We start from the raw sequence: 13,410 nt of genomic DNA, 5'->3' as shown, positions 1-13,410 counted from the left end.
GGAGAAGGGCACGGTGGCCACCATTGAGCACCTCTAAAAGGGAGGAGGCGATGCGCTGCACAGTCGAGGGGGGAAGGGTCTGGCGCACTGCGAGACGATGGCCGGTAAACTCACCAATGGGAGTCGGCCTCACGAAGCATTGCGACGCGTCGCCATTTTTTTCTCTCTCCATATTCTTTCCTCCCCTGTTCTTCCTCCCTTCTCCAATCATGTCCATCACTTCCCCTGACAACTGGCAGCACGGACGACGCCGTTGACGTCTCCTCCCGCCTCGCACACGCGATCCACAAGAAGGCACCTAGCCCTTCGCCGCTTTTATGAACACGGCAATGGCAACTTTTTCGAGAGCGGCAGAGGACTACCCAGCGCTCATCACCCGCGCCGTCTTGGACGCCTACGCACAATACGTCGTTGCGGGTTCGAATTCTAGTGACACCCTACGCCCGGATGGCGTGGTCGGTGCCGAGGCGCATGGTGTGCCCAAGAGCATCGAGGAGGCGCTAGCGCCGCTTGAGATTCTCTATGGTAAAACGGCGCTGTCAGCCATTGGCATCGCGTTGCACGGGACCGAGCCGGTCATACGATATGTGGAGGGCGCTGAGGTGGACTTGTCCGACGATGACGAGTCGGTGAAGGCGTCGGACGATGACGTGGAGTGCGTGCACCACGAAGCTCAGCGCGCGAGGCGCTCCGGTGCAGACGCCGTGTCGTCCACGGCTCGCTCAAACACTGTCTCACAGAAGGACGATCAGGGCAGCGCTGCCGCAGTCTCCTCACAGGTGCCCGTGCATCGGGCACGCTGTCTCTACCAGGTCGGCGAACACACACTCTTTTCTCCCTACTACTGCCCCTGCTCTGCCTACGCATACCAGTCGATTCAGCGGCAGGAAGTGTGGTGCTGCAAGCACATGCTGGCACTGCAGCTTGCCTTGCGCATCGAGGCCACAGGAGTGGTGCAGGACAGCCTTTCTGTGCGCATTGTTAGTCCTGCCGAGTACGAGCAACTACTACTGCGCTCCCTCTGAATCAACGGAGCGGACCCGGTGGACGAGACGAGTGCGTGACTTTGTTGGGAAGCGCTCGCTCGCCGATGATATCGGCTCGCTGCTGCGACGTCCGTCGACGGCCACAAGGCTGCGTCTCTCTTTGTTTCTGTCAGAGGTTTTACTGCCGCTGCGGCTGCTGCTGCTTGCCTTGTCCTCTTGCCGTCTTTCTCGTGCGCCCGTGAAATCGTGGGGAGGAGTGAAGGAGCGAAGCGAAAGAAAAAAAACGAAGACAGGACTGAGTCTCCTTCTTCCCTTCACCCCGCCTTTCGCCCTGCAGCTCGGGGGACTGGCGGAGGAGCCTCAGCTGCTCGCCTGGAGTGATCTGGCAACAGTGTCAGTAGAGAGGGGAGGAGGGCGAAGACAGCGCGATACGGCAAAAAGGTGCATAACGCCGGCAGCGCGTCTGAGCATCGCCACCGCTACTCTTCTTGGTCCTCCAAAGCATGGGAGCAGCCACACACAGACGTACACACGTTTGTCCACTGACTTCTCATCTCTCTGGCAATCACCTTCTCCTCCCCTTCCCTTCCCTTCCCTCTGCCTCTCTCGATGGGTGCGCAATGATGGTGCGACGTGCGCGTATTCAATCCTTGGTGGGAACGGCCTCTCCTCTCCTCTGCTCTGTCTCACGCGCTTGACGAGCGATGGAACGAAACACGCACGCACACGCACTCATGCACTTACTCAGTGACTATCGAACAGCCAACAGAATAACGCTATCGCATTCGGTTATTGCCGTTTCGGTTCCGGTCTAACCACAACAAAAACAAAGAACACGCAACGCATCTGTGTCAAACTACGGCGAGCGTGCGTTGTGTGTGTGTGTGCTCATCCTCCTTCTACCTTTCCTGTCTTTGCTTGCGTTGCAGCCTCTTTGTTGTTTTACCGCTGTACGACTGCGAGCTCCTCATCTCACTTTGGAAACTCGAAACGGCACGTTTTTTTTTTCGAGGAGAGCAGTCCTACATTCTCTACGTGCGTGTCGTTTGCGTCGCGAACCCACACAGAGACGCACACGAAATCCACAAACGCGCGCGTGCGGTGTAGCAGGCGTTGAATGCTTCGGAGCAGCACACACCTCGCGAGAGGCTACGGTTGTGGTGTCTTGGCCTGTACGGCGGCGAGGTTGAGGAAGAAGAGCAGGAAAAGTAGTAACCCTTATCCCACTGCAGCCCGCACGGTCATCTACGCACACGGAAAGCCTGTGAAGTGCACGGTGACCTCTGTTTTTGCGACTGCTTCCTCCGCCTCGTCCCCTTCTCCCCCTCCTTCTGCTTCACATCCGCCATCGACCGCGCCGAACAGCACTCTACGAACCGACGACAGTCAAGCTACACCTAACGCTAACAGTCAAAAACCCGACTTCGTCGCCCGCCCGTCTCTCTATCCGCCGTCCCCGAACTCCTCCTCATCTCTCTCTCACCCCACGTTGTCGTCTCACATGGCGGGCGAGGATAAGCAGCAGAAGCAAGACCCCCCAGCGGGGCTGCCGGGCGTACCGGTGAAGAGCTATCCCGATGTGCTCGACTTCTCGAAGATGGAGGAGGAGGTGCTGGCGATGTGGCGCGAGAAGGATTGCTTTCGCACCTCCATGAAGCTCTCCGAGGGTCGCAAGCCGTTCAGCTTCTACGATGGCCCACCGTTCGCGACTGGCCTGCCGCACTACGGCCACATCTTGGCTGGCACAATCAAGGACATGGTCACTCGCTTCGCCTACCAGACGAACCACCACGTCATCCGTCGCTTTGGCTGGGACTGCCACGGTCTTCCGGTGGAGTACGAGATCGACAAGATGCTCGGCATCAAGACGTCCCACGACGTGTCGAAGCTCGGCATTGACAAGTATAACGACGAGTGCAAGAAGATCGTCACCCGCTACGTTGACGAGTGGAGGAAGACCGTCGAGCGCGTTGGCCGCTGGATCGACTTTGACAACGACTACAAGACGATGCACCTCTCATACATGGAGAGTATCTGGTGGGTCTTCTCGCAGCTGTGGGAGAAGAAGATGGTGTACCGCGGCTTTCGTGTGATGCCGTACTCGACCGCCTGCACGACGCCACTGAGCAACTTCGAGGCAAACTCCAACTACAAGGAGGTCAGCGACATCGCCGTAACGGTCGCCTTCCAGGCCCGCGCCGACCCCAACACATACTTCCTGGCCTGGACCACCACGCCGTGGACGTTGCCGAGCAACCTCAGTTTGTGCGTGCACCCCGAGCTGGACTACGTGAAGGTGCTGGATACCAAGTCGAAGCGTCACTACTGGCTCGCGGAGGCCCGCCTGGCGGAGGTGTACCCGAAGAAGGACAGCAAGAAGGCCTCCAAGGCGAAGGGCGGCGACAACGCTGCGGAAGCCGATGCCGCACCGTACACGGTCGTCGAGAAGGTCAAGGGCGCGCAGCTAGTGGGCGAGAAGTACGTGCCACTTTTCCCGTACTTTGAGTCGTCCATGAGCGCCACGGCCTTCCGCGTCATCGCTGGTACTTACGTGACCACAGACGCTGGTACGGGTATCGTGCACCAGGCGCCCGCCTTCGGTGAGGATGATTACCAGGCGTGCCTCGACGCCGGCATCTTCGAGAAGGGTGGCAAGTTCGTCTGCCCGGTCGACGAGAACGGCATGTTCACGAGCGAGGTGACGGATTTCGCCGGCAAGCACGTCAAGGAGGCGGATCCGGAGATTATCAAAGCGCTCGAGGCGGAAGGACACCTCTTTCACAAGGCGTCGATTGTGCACAGCTACCCCTTCTGCTGGCGCAGCGACACCCCCCTCATCTACAAGGCTGTCGAGTCGTGGTTTGTCAACGTCGAGGCCTTCCGAGACCGTCTCATCGAATGCAACGAAAAGACGTACTGGGTGCCTGATTTTGTTAAGACCCGCCGCTTCTCCAACTGGCTCGCCGAGGCGCGTGACTGGAACGTGTCACGCAACCGCTACTGGGGCACGCCGATGCCGGTCTGGCACAGCGAGGACTGGGAGGAGGTTGTGTGCGTCAGCAGCATCAAGCAACTCGAGGAGCTCTCCGGCGTCACCGGCATCACAGACATCCACCGCCAGTTCGTTGACGATATCACGATCCCTAGTAAGCGGCCCGGTATGCCACCGCTGAAGCGTGTGCCGATGGTGTTCGACTGCTGGTTCGAGTCGGGCTCGATGCCGTACGCCCAGGAACACTTCCCGTTCGAGAACCAGGACAAGTTCAAGAGCCTGTTTCCGGCGGACTTCGTGTCGGAGGGCTTGGACCAGACTCGCGGCTGGTTCTACACCCTTCTCGTGCTTGGCGTTGCCCTCTTCGACGTGTCGCCTTTCCGCAACGTCGCCGTCAGCGGGCTCGTTCTCGCCGAGGACGGTAAGAAGATGAGCAAGCGCCTCAAGAACTACCCCGAGCCGAGGGTGGTGATCGACACGTACGGCGCGGATGCCCTGCGCATGTACATGATTAGCTCCCCAGTTGTGCGCGCCGAGCCGCTGCGCTTCCGCGAGGCAGGTGTGAAGGGCGTCGTCAAAGACATCCTCCTGCCTCTGTTCAACGCCGCGAAGTTCTTCATCTCGAACACGAACTACTGCATTGCGGCCGGTGGTCAGGTGTCGCTGCAGGTTCGCAGCACAAACGAGATGGACCGCTGGATTCTCGCCTCGTGCCAGAGTCTGCTGCGCTACGTGAAGGCGGAGATGCGGCTGTACCACCTGTACAACGTCGTCCCCGGTATTCTGCGTTTCGTCGTTGACCTGTCGAACTGGTACGTGCGCATGAACCGCCGCCGCATGAAGAACGCCACGGACAGCGAGGACCGATCGCAGGCGCTGTCGACGATGCTGTACATCCTCTTCTCGGTGTCCCGCATTGTGGGCCACATTGCCCCCTTTGTCGCAGAAATGCTTTACCAGCAGATCAAGCCCCTCCTCCCGGCGACGGAGCACGTGGACTCTGTGCACTACCTCATGATTCCCGACGAGGACGCCTCCTTGGACGACCCGGAGCTGGAGCGCGCCATGTCGCGCATGATGAACATTGTGGATTTGGTGCGTGTGTTGCGCGATCAGATGGTCATTCCGATCAAGCGGCCGGTACGTCAGGTTGTCATCGTTCACCCGGACCCGCAGTACATTGACGACGTGCGCAAGGTGGCGGGCTACATCAAGGATGAGGTGAACGCGTTCGAGATTGTGATGTCGAGTGGGGAGAATTACCTGGAGACGAAGCTGGATGCGAACTTCGAGGTGCTTGGCAAGAAGTACCGCAAAGAAATGCCCGCGATCCGCAAGGGTATCCAGGCCATGACGCACGAGGAGGTGACCAAGTTCCTGCACGACAAGAAGGGCGTCGTGGTCGGCAAGGAGCTAACAATCGAGGACGTGAAGGTGCTGCGCCAGGTAAAGGAAGGCATTACCGACTTCCAGAGCAACACTGACAACGACGTTGTTGTGCTGGTTGACAAGCGCCAGGATCAGGAGCTGATTGACTCCTGGCGCGCACGTGAGTTCGTGAACCGCGTACAGCAGCTGCGTAAGAAGGCGAAGCTGGTGGTGACGGACGAGGTGGATGTGTACTTTGAGGCGGAGGAGGCAGATCTGACGGCGTCCATCCTCCACTCCAAGGACCAGATTAATCAGACACTGAGGGGCGTGTGGACGACGATGGACCAGAAGCCTAACGACGCCGAGCTCGTCGCGGAGGAGGACACCAGCATCTCGGGGGTGGCGGTGCGCCTCGTCCTCGCCAAGCCCAAGGCTTAAAGTACCGTGTGACGAGGGTGGGTGGAATGCAGGTTTCTGCGGCATTGGCCGCCAAAGTGAATGCCAAGGTCCCCCGACACGCACCCACATCCACGAGGAGGTCCATCTCTTCGTTGAGCATAGAGACGGCCTCGCCATGTCCGGTAGCTCCGGTCACGCCAACCATTTCCTGCATGAGTGGTCTACTGCCCCCCCTCCCCACCACCACAGGAAAATATTCTCTCTTTTTCGTTGTTGTTTGGTCGTATGTCCCTTTACGTTTTACGACTGTGGTTACGTATCTATCGTTTTCGTGTTTGTGTTGGCTGGTGTGGATGTGGCCCACCTCTGTGGTTGACGAAGTCGAAGGCAGAGACTCGGCGCTTTGCCCCACTCACCCCCGCCTTCTCGAGTCTTTTTGTTTTTCTTTTCAACCCGTTTTAGTGTGCTGTTGTTGTTGTCTCTCTGTGCACTACTGAAGCTCTGACAAACCCTCGAGCATGCGCGTACATACACACGCAGAGATACGCTCCGTTCCCTCGTCTCCGTCCGTCGATGTTGTGCATTTATAACGCGGTCAGCTCGAGTTCTTATATATATTTTTGGTCTCTTTTTTTTGTGGTGTTTGTGTTCTCTGCGTGTGTGTGTGTGTGTCTATGTGTCTGTGTTCAGAGTGACCTCGTCTTCGACTTTTTTTTTCTGCTCCTCGTGAAGACCAAGGTGACGAGTGGGAGAGAAAAAAAAACGAGAAAGAAATCGGCACATATTGTGAATCCAATCACTAGCTGTCGCCATCAGTCAGACATCTGATCCATTCCAATACAAGTAGAAGACGGAGAGTCCATGAAATCAACTGCTGCCAAGTCACGGCTCAGTGCAGAGGCGGGCACGTGTAAATGTTGTGGCTGTAGGATTTGCTTTTTATTATTTTCTTCTCTTCTTTGTCGCTTTTCCTTTCCACAGCTAATATCATAAAGAAACGCAGTGGGCCGTTACCCCCGTAGCACGTGCATCGGCCAACGTGACGAGTACTGCTCCCCGCATCAAAACATGGCCACTACCACTTTGGGATGCGCTCAGGAGGGGGGGGAGTGGGGCGACGCGTCCCCGCTGGAGATCAATCGCGTCTGTGCGCGCGCGTGACGATTTGGTGAGGAACCAGTACGTCTGCGTACCTTCGCCTTGCCGCTTTTTTTATAATGCGTTTGTTTCTTCCCGTTTTTTCTGCGTTGCTATCTAATGGATAAGCCGCCCACTCTTCTTCACGCCATCTTTATCGTTAGAGGTCGGCTAGCAGGTTACACTCGGTTACACACGCCTGCTGCTCACTCGAACTCAAGAAGAGCAAAGAAACAACTTTTTCGGGGTTTTTCTGTTATCCCCTCCTCCTCGGATTGCCTCTGATAACACGATCGATGTGTTGCTGTCGTCATGCTGCTTACTTGTTGTTCTGTGCGTCTTTCTACAGACGCTGGGTCGTTGTCAAACGCTCATGAGGAGGAGCCGCGGCAGTCGTCGAGGATACTGGTGCAAGGGGACGTCCTCACCGTTGCAGTGGTGTACCGCACTCGCTGATAGCCTAAAATGGAAATGTACCATGCAAGAGGAAAATATAAAGAGATTCAAGGCGGAATGGAATGTGCTGGATGTTCGTGATTGGTCCGATGGTGATGGTGGTGGTGGTGTCTTGTGTTGTCTGCATGACGTTTTGGTGATAATTATCGTGATCCTCTCTCTCTCCTCGCCTCCTCCTCCTACACACCTCAAATGTTTATGATTGTTATTTTTTTTTTGCAGGCTGATGTGCGTAGTTGATGGAGGAGTGGGGAGGTGAAGGCACGGACGAGCGGGTAGTAACGCCGCATGCTATTCCCCTTCGCCCTTCTGCGAACAAAGGCGATCAAAAGAAGAGGTGACCGAGTGCGCACTTTGGAAGAAAAAAAAGGCAAACAACAAACAAGAAAATGCAGACTGGCGACAAGTAACACGTGTGAAGCGTCGACGACGGTATTTTCCGGAGGGGAAAGACGACAAAAATAAAAGAGGCGCGCCTTTTTACTGGTGCCGTTATGACTTTGGAGGGTATATGGGCGGCTTTACTGCAAGACTTCTGTGCGACGCCTTCTACGCAATGTAATGATGTAGATGCGCCGAGGCCCGTCGCTCATTCGCCTTCTTGTAGGTTGTGACCCAAGCTCTTCACCAGATGCCTTTTTTTTATTTGGGCCTTCACTGCTGTTTTCATCGTCTGTCCCACCTGTCGCCTTTCCTTCCACCGCCCACCGCCCATCCTCTTTCCTCTGCTGACATCTATTTTCTCTTTCGTCGCACGCCATCAAGGCACGGAGCACCGCTGGCGACGCACTCGCGCTGCTGCTTCGTTCCAGCTTATTGGCACCTCTTGCTGCCGCCGTGTACCTGCGTTGCTGAGTCCTCTCTGCGCTCAGGCGCAGGCGCACACGGCATGAACACCGTGCTTTCTCTGCTGGATGACACAGTCTACACCCTCCTAGGTATCACAACGGTGCTGCTCTGTGCGGTAGCCTTTCGCCTCAGTCGTAATGTCTATCGCGAAACGTTGCGCGCACAGGCGCAATCGAAACTGCGCCGCGAGGATTTGTTGACGCACGAGCAGCAGAACTTCCTGCGGTCTATGCAGGCCGAAGAAAAGGTCGAGGCGGTACTGCGCAAGGCGGGGTGGACGGACGTTTTTCTGCGGCGGCGTGTGGCTGTCGCGCGTGTTGGGCACAACCGCGAAATCGATGTCGTCGCGGTCGGCCCAATCATCCTCGTCGTCGAGGTGAAGAACTGGCAGGGCTTTGTGTGGAGCAACGGGCCGCGCTGGTACCAGTGCCGCAATCGCAAACGAATGGACACACTGGAGTTTGAGGATGTACAGGAAGATAACGTGGAGAAGGCCGCCGCACTGCGCCGCTACATTGAAAACGCGCGTCGGGTAGAGCTGCCAGACTCGCATCTCATTCAGTCGGATGCGGTTTTGTTCGGTCAAGATACGGGCACAAACGGCAAGCGCGCCACATGGTACTCCGACAAGTCCATCCACAAGGTCTGCGGCAAGTGTGTCGTTCCCGTCGTGGTGTTCACGCATCCGCGTGTCAAGCTGGACCCCGCGACAGTTAAGGCGAAGAAGTACGTGTTCACCCTCGATACGTTCGGCGTCTTTGCCTCGCATGCTATCCGCGGTAACATAGATTTGGAGGCGCTGAACGACGTCGCAACGGCGTCGTGGTGGTCATCCTGGCTGCCGTTCATGCGAATCCCTCGACCCTTAGCAACCACGTCCGCCGCTGCCGCTGTCTTCCTCACCGAAGAGCAGCGAAACAACGTCGCTGGCGTTGTGGACGTGCTACGTACGTGGGATTTAGTGTACCTGCTCGACCACCGCCTCATCACAGGTGACCTTGAGAAGATTGATGTTCCCAGTGCGTTCTGCATGTACAACCGCAAGCACCTGCTCGACATTAACGTGCGGTGGAACCGAGGAGCAGTCGGTCTCATAAAGACGCTGCTCACCAACAGCGTTGGTAGCGTGGAACTCGTCCTGACAACAGCGAAGCGGCTGGCGAAGAAGCGCAAGGAGAGGAAGCCGCGCAACGCCGAGGGCAACATCGTCTTTCCTATGAGGCCGAAGAAGAACAAGGAGAACGGCTACCTGGTGATGAAGATGGCGGGCACAGGAAAACTGGAGACGGTGCTCCTGTGCGATGTCGATCGCATTTCGCTGAGCCGTCACTTGTACGAGAGTGAGAAGCAGCTAGAGTGAACAGCCGCCGCGCCGGACTGCGTGGGCGGGTGTTTCCTGCCGACCGTGTCTTCGGGCAGGTGGTACTGTCCTGACTCTCGCCGTTTTCTCTCCCTCTTTTTTTTTCAGTGTCAGTGTCTGTGTGTGTGTGCCCTCGACACCCCTTTCGGTTAAGCTGCCATTTTATTAATGTAAGCCGTATTATGCCAATGCTGGATGCGGTGGGGAATGGCGTTGGAGCTGGAGAGTAGCGTCAACGTTTTGCCGTGTGTCCGTCGTATGTTGTTGTCCTCGCTTCCGCCACTGCCCCTTTGCTGTGCCTTCTCTTGCTTTGTTTCAGCGCGTTCCTGTGTACGGGTGCGCTCCGTGGGACATGCAAGCCAAACGTGTAAAACTGCATCGACGTACCGCACGCCGTGGACCCCCTCCTCCCTTTCTCACGCTTCTCCGCGTCACACGCAACCGCGGTCCTGCGTTGTCATGTGTGGGTCGCAGACATGCGCGGGCTGCTCTACGAGTGCGTGGGCGCCACATGAAAGCGGCACCGCCCTGCGCTCCAAACCTTTATGGTCCTCTTTGTGCTCGCCTCTCCCTCCTCCTCATCCTCCTCCCTCCCCCCTCCCCACTGGTCCAGCAATAGCGGAACAGTTTTTTGTTGTTGAGTCGGGACAGCACACATCTGCACATTCATATGCTGGCACGCACCCCTTTCCGTTTTTGGACGCCAAGGTACTTCCGTGGGCAAGCCGGTGCCGGCCGTTACCTTGGCAAGAGACGCGTGCGAGCCGTCGATGGTGCACCTCCTCACTGCTCGACTGGGGCGGCGAAGGTTGGAGAGACCGTGACGCTGTGCGCGTTACCGACGCGCGCCCCACCGCCACAGAAGCCTGCCAGCAAATCGCCAACTGAGGGCGCACCGTCTAGCCCGTCCGTAGGGCAGAACCTACATCAGCCCCGGATCAGCGGTCTGCATTCACCTCCGCCGGATGCCTTGCACGCCAGCAACCCGTTGGTGCAACGTGCACAGGAGCTGCTTCATGAACTCGCCACCGTCGACTACTCGCAATCCTCCCTGACCCCTGAAGCCGCGAAAGGGTTTGCCGAGTTTAGTACCAGACGCGATGTGCTTGGGCCTCTCCGTGGCCTTCTTCCTCCTCCCGCGACGATGAGTGGTGGCGGCTCTGCTAACCCTGCGTCGCGTCAGCGCTTCCGCCTTGTGCCGGTGGTGGGCAGCGGTCCCATCGCACCCCCTCGTGGTCCGCCGATGACGGCAGCAGCCGACTTTTCCCTCTCTGATTTAGTTTTGTTTCTGCGACTGTACGACAGCGCCAACGTGGAGGATGGACAGCTGCTGATGCAGCTGATGAACGAAATTCGTCGGCAGCTGTTTGCCTTGGCAGAGGCTGCGGCCGATGCGGCCGCCGCGAGAGGCGGCAGCTCCGCTCCCTCTGTGGCTGGTGTCACCGTAGGCGAGCACGATCAGGAAGCGGCGAATAGGGGTGTGAAGGGGATATCGCAGGCGCCGAGTGCGTCACTGCTTCCCCTTCCTGCGATGCTCTACACAATGTCCTCGCTCGGTATCGTCGAGGAAGCCGTCCTCGATGTGGTGACGAGTTGCGCCGTGCACGATGGCGCATGTGGCAGGCGTGGCCTCCTCTACTCACAGCTGCGTCTCTACTCTGTGGCGGATTTACTACAGCTGCTCGTCGCGCTTCATCGCTTTGGGCACCAGCAGCAGCCGTCTACAAAGGCTGTAGCAAAGGCTCTGCGCGCTTCTCTGTACAGCACCCCCACCAACGCAAGTCGGTTTCACAGGCGCGCAAGATCGTTGAAGAAGGCGCTCGCAGCACGGCCACGGACACCATCGTCCGGGGAGGGACGCGTCGGCGCGACAGCGGCCGTTGCCGACACTGGCGGCGTCGCTGCCATGATTGCGGAGGATGAGGAGCTCAGCTCCCTCGCCTTTGGGCTGGAGTGCCCCCTGTTTTTGCTTCTTGAAGCGCTGACCGCGACGGCGACAACGGTGCACCGCCGCACAGACGTTGTGGCGTTTCTATCCGACCTGATCGCCGTCACGGCAGTGACGGAGCTGATGACAGCGGTGCACGAGAGCCGCGGCAGGCGCTCGCCTGCTGGTTGCGAGGACCTCGCACTAGAGGCGCAAGGGTTTGTGTTCGCCGTGTCGCATCAGCTCTTGCGTGCAGCGAAGCTCACCGAATGCATGGAACTTCCACAGATCCTTCTCTCCAATGTTTTCGCATGGAGCACGACGCTGTCGGGCAGAGGGGTGGTCGTGGACGGCGGCGAGGACAGAGCCGTGCCGTCTGATCGTGTCGCCTACTACGATCACGTGACGGCTGACCTGATCAAAGCGAACAGTGCAGAGTGAGCTGCGTGAGAGGCACCTCCGCACAGGGGGGGGGTGCACGGCACTCCTCTGTACCATTCCGATTTGGCTTTTTTTTGCTTGGCGCCGGTATCGGAAACGTCGCATAACGTAAACGCCGCGTGGCGGAGGTGCGTGCCGACATTCACACGTACGTCTGCACCGCCGCCGCTGAAACGGCGGCGGCAGCGGCGAACAGAAAAAAGTAACCAGATGAGGGAGAGAGGACTAGGTCGGTGCCACGCTGCTGCCACCACCACTCCGCCGTCCATCCATCATTGAATTTTTTTTGGTTTGGGAGCATGGGAGCACAGCTCGCGTGCGGTGGCGGTGGCGGCGCGGGCATGTTTTGCATCGAAGCAGTCGGTGCGCACCACCCCCGTCAAGGGCGCGGATACCGGTGTGATGGACCGGCTCACGGTGGAGTAATACACCTTTTCCATCGTCAAGGGCGCGCTGCGAGAGCTATTTCCCGATGCGGAGAGGCGGCAGCGGCAGTGTAGGACGTCGAGCGCTGAGGCAGCGAAGGAGGAAGACGAGGAGGAGACTGCGGAGAGACGCGTGGATAACGGCAAGTCACGCAACCAACTTTACAGTGCAGCTTGAAAGCGCTGTTCGTGTGTCGGACAGCACCGCCATGGAGGCGGCACTGAAGACGCGCAATATCGTTCCTCTCGCATCGGGAATGCAAGACGGTACGCCGATGCGATTTCTTTGCGCGGTGGTCGCAGCGCCGGCTCAAGTGTGCTTCTTGATGAACCCCCTCGTTGTCCTCACAAACGCGCTGTGTGTGACCGCGAAAAAATGTCGGGTCCAACGATCTGCAGCGATTCTCGGGCGAAGTGTGTAGGGCACTCCACGCAGTGCGGCAGCACCCCCACGCGCCCGCATGAAGCTTCTTATCACCGAAACACCACGGCCCGGCAAGCTGTCTCGTTTCTTCTCAACAGTGGAGCCAGCAAACAGAAAGCAGAACAACCATGCTTGACGGCGACGACGGAGCTGGTGAGGCACGACTGCGAATGCCAGCACCGCCCACGCATCCGCTTTTCCCGTGAAGGCACTTGGCCATTCGTGACGCAACCGTTGACATGTTTGCTGTTGTTGTTGTTTTCGCGTTGTGGCGCATAAGTGCGCCGCCGCTTTTCGGCTGTTTTTTTTTATCGTTTCCTCCCTCCCCTCCCCCCTCCTGTCTTGAGTATGCGCACGTGAGCGCCTGTACTCTGTTATGGGCACCGGTGGTCATTTGTGTCCAGCACGAACCGCAAAAGGTGGTCAGATGACGTCCGCCGATAAGCGAGACAAAGGACAGCGGACACGCTCACAGACTTGTGGTGCCGGTGTACGTGTAATGCGCCACCAGAGAAGTAGCTGGTACGAACCCGAAAGGAGGGACGGGGGCTCCGCGACCTCCATTTTTTTTTTCCGAATGAAAGGCGGCCTTGGACACACATACACGCCCACACGAGTCAGCAATGCGCCGAGGCCTTCCCCC

At 58.0% G+C, this 13,410-nt stretch overlaps 4 protein-coding genes across 4 annotated transcripts; all 4 read left to right on the top strand.

Annotated features, from left to right (window-relative positions):
- Window positions 1-317: 317 nt before the first annotated feature.
- LMXM_36_5630 (conserved hypothetical protein) lies at window positions 318-1,025 on the top strand (the record flags this gene model as incomplete). Its single annotated transcript, XM_003874872.1, has 1 exon — window positions 318-1,025. One exon carries the CDS (start codon window positions 318-320, stop codon window positions 1,023-1,025), a length of 708 nt encoding a protein of 235 aa, XP_003874921.1.
- A 1,462-nt stretch (window positions 1,026-2,487) lies between these two features.
- LMXM_36_5620 (putative isoleucyl-tRNA synthetase) lies at window positions 2,488-5,787 on the top strand (the record flags this gene model as incomplete). The annotated part of the gene is made up of 1 exon (XM_003874871.1): window positions 2,488-5,787. One exon carries the CDS (start codon window positions 2,488-2,490, stop codon window positions 5,785-5,787), a length of 3,300 nt encoding a protein of 1,099 aa, XP_003874920.1.
- Window positions 5,788-7,972: 2,185 nt separating this feature from the next.
- LMXM_36_5610 (conserved hypothetical protein) lies at window positions 7,973-9,550 on the top strand (the record flags this gene model as incomplete). The annotated part of the gene is made up of 1 exon (XM_003874870.1): window positions 7,973-9,550. One exon carries the CDS (start codon window positions 7,973-7,975, stop codon window positions 9,548-9,550), a length of 1,578 nt encoding a protein of 525 aa, XP_003874919.1.
- Window positions 9,551-10,220: 670 nt separating this feature from the next.
- LMXM_36_5600 (conserved hypothetical protein) lies at window positions 10,221-11,918 on the top strand (the record flags this gene model as incomplete). Its single annotated transcript, XM_003874869.1, has 1 exon — window positions 10,221-11,918. One exon carries the CDS (start codon window positions 10,221-10,223, stop codon window positions 11,916-11,918), a length of 1,698 nt encoding a protein of 565 aa, XP_003874918.1.
- Between the last annotated feature and the right edge of the window lie 1,492 nt (window positions 11,919-13,410).

Source organism: Leishmania mexicana, chromosome 20, assembly GCF_000234665.1.
Source record: "Leishmania mexicana MHOM/GT/2001/U1103 complete genome, chromosome 20".
Lineage (NCBI taxonomy): Eukaryota > Euglenozoa > Kinetoplastea > Trypanosomatida > Trypanosomatidae > Leishmania > Leishmania mexicana.
This window is presented reverse-complemented; position numbering and strand designations above follow the sequence as displayed.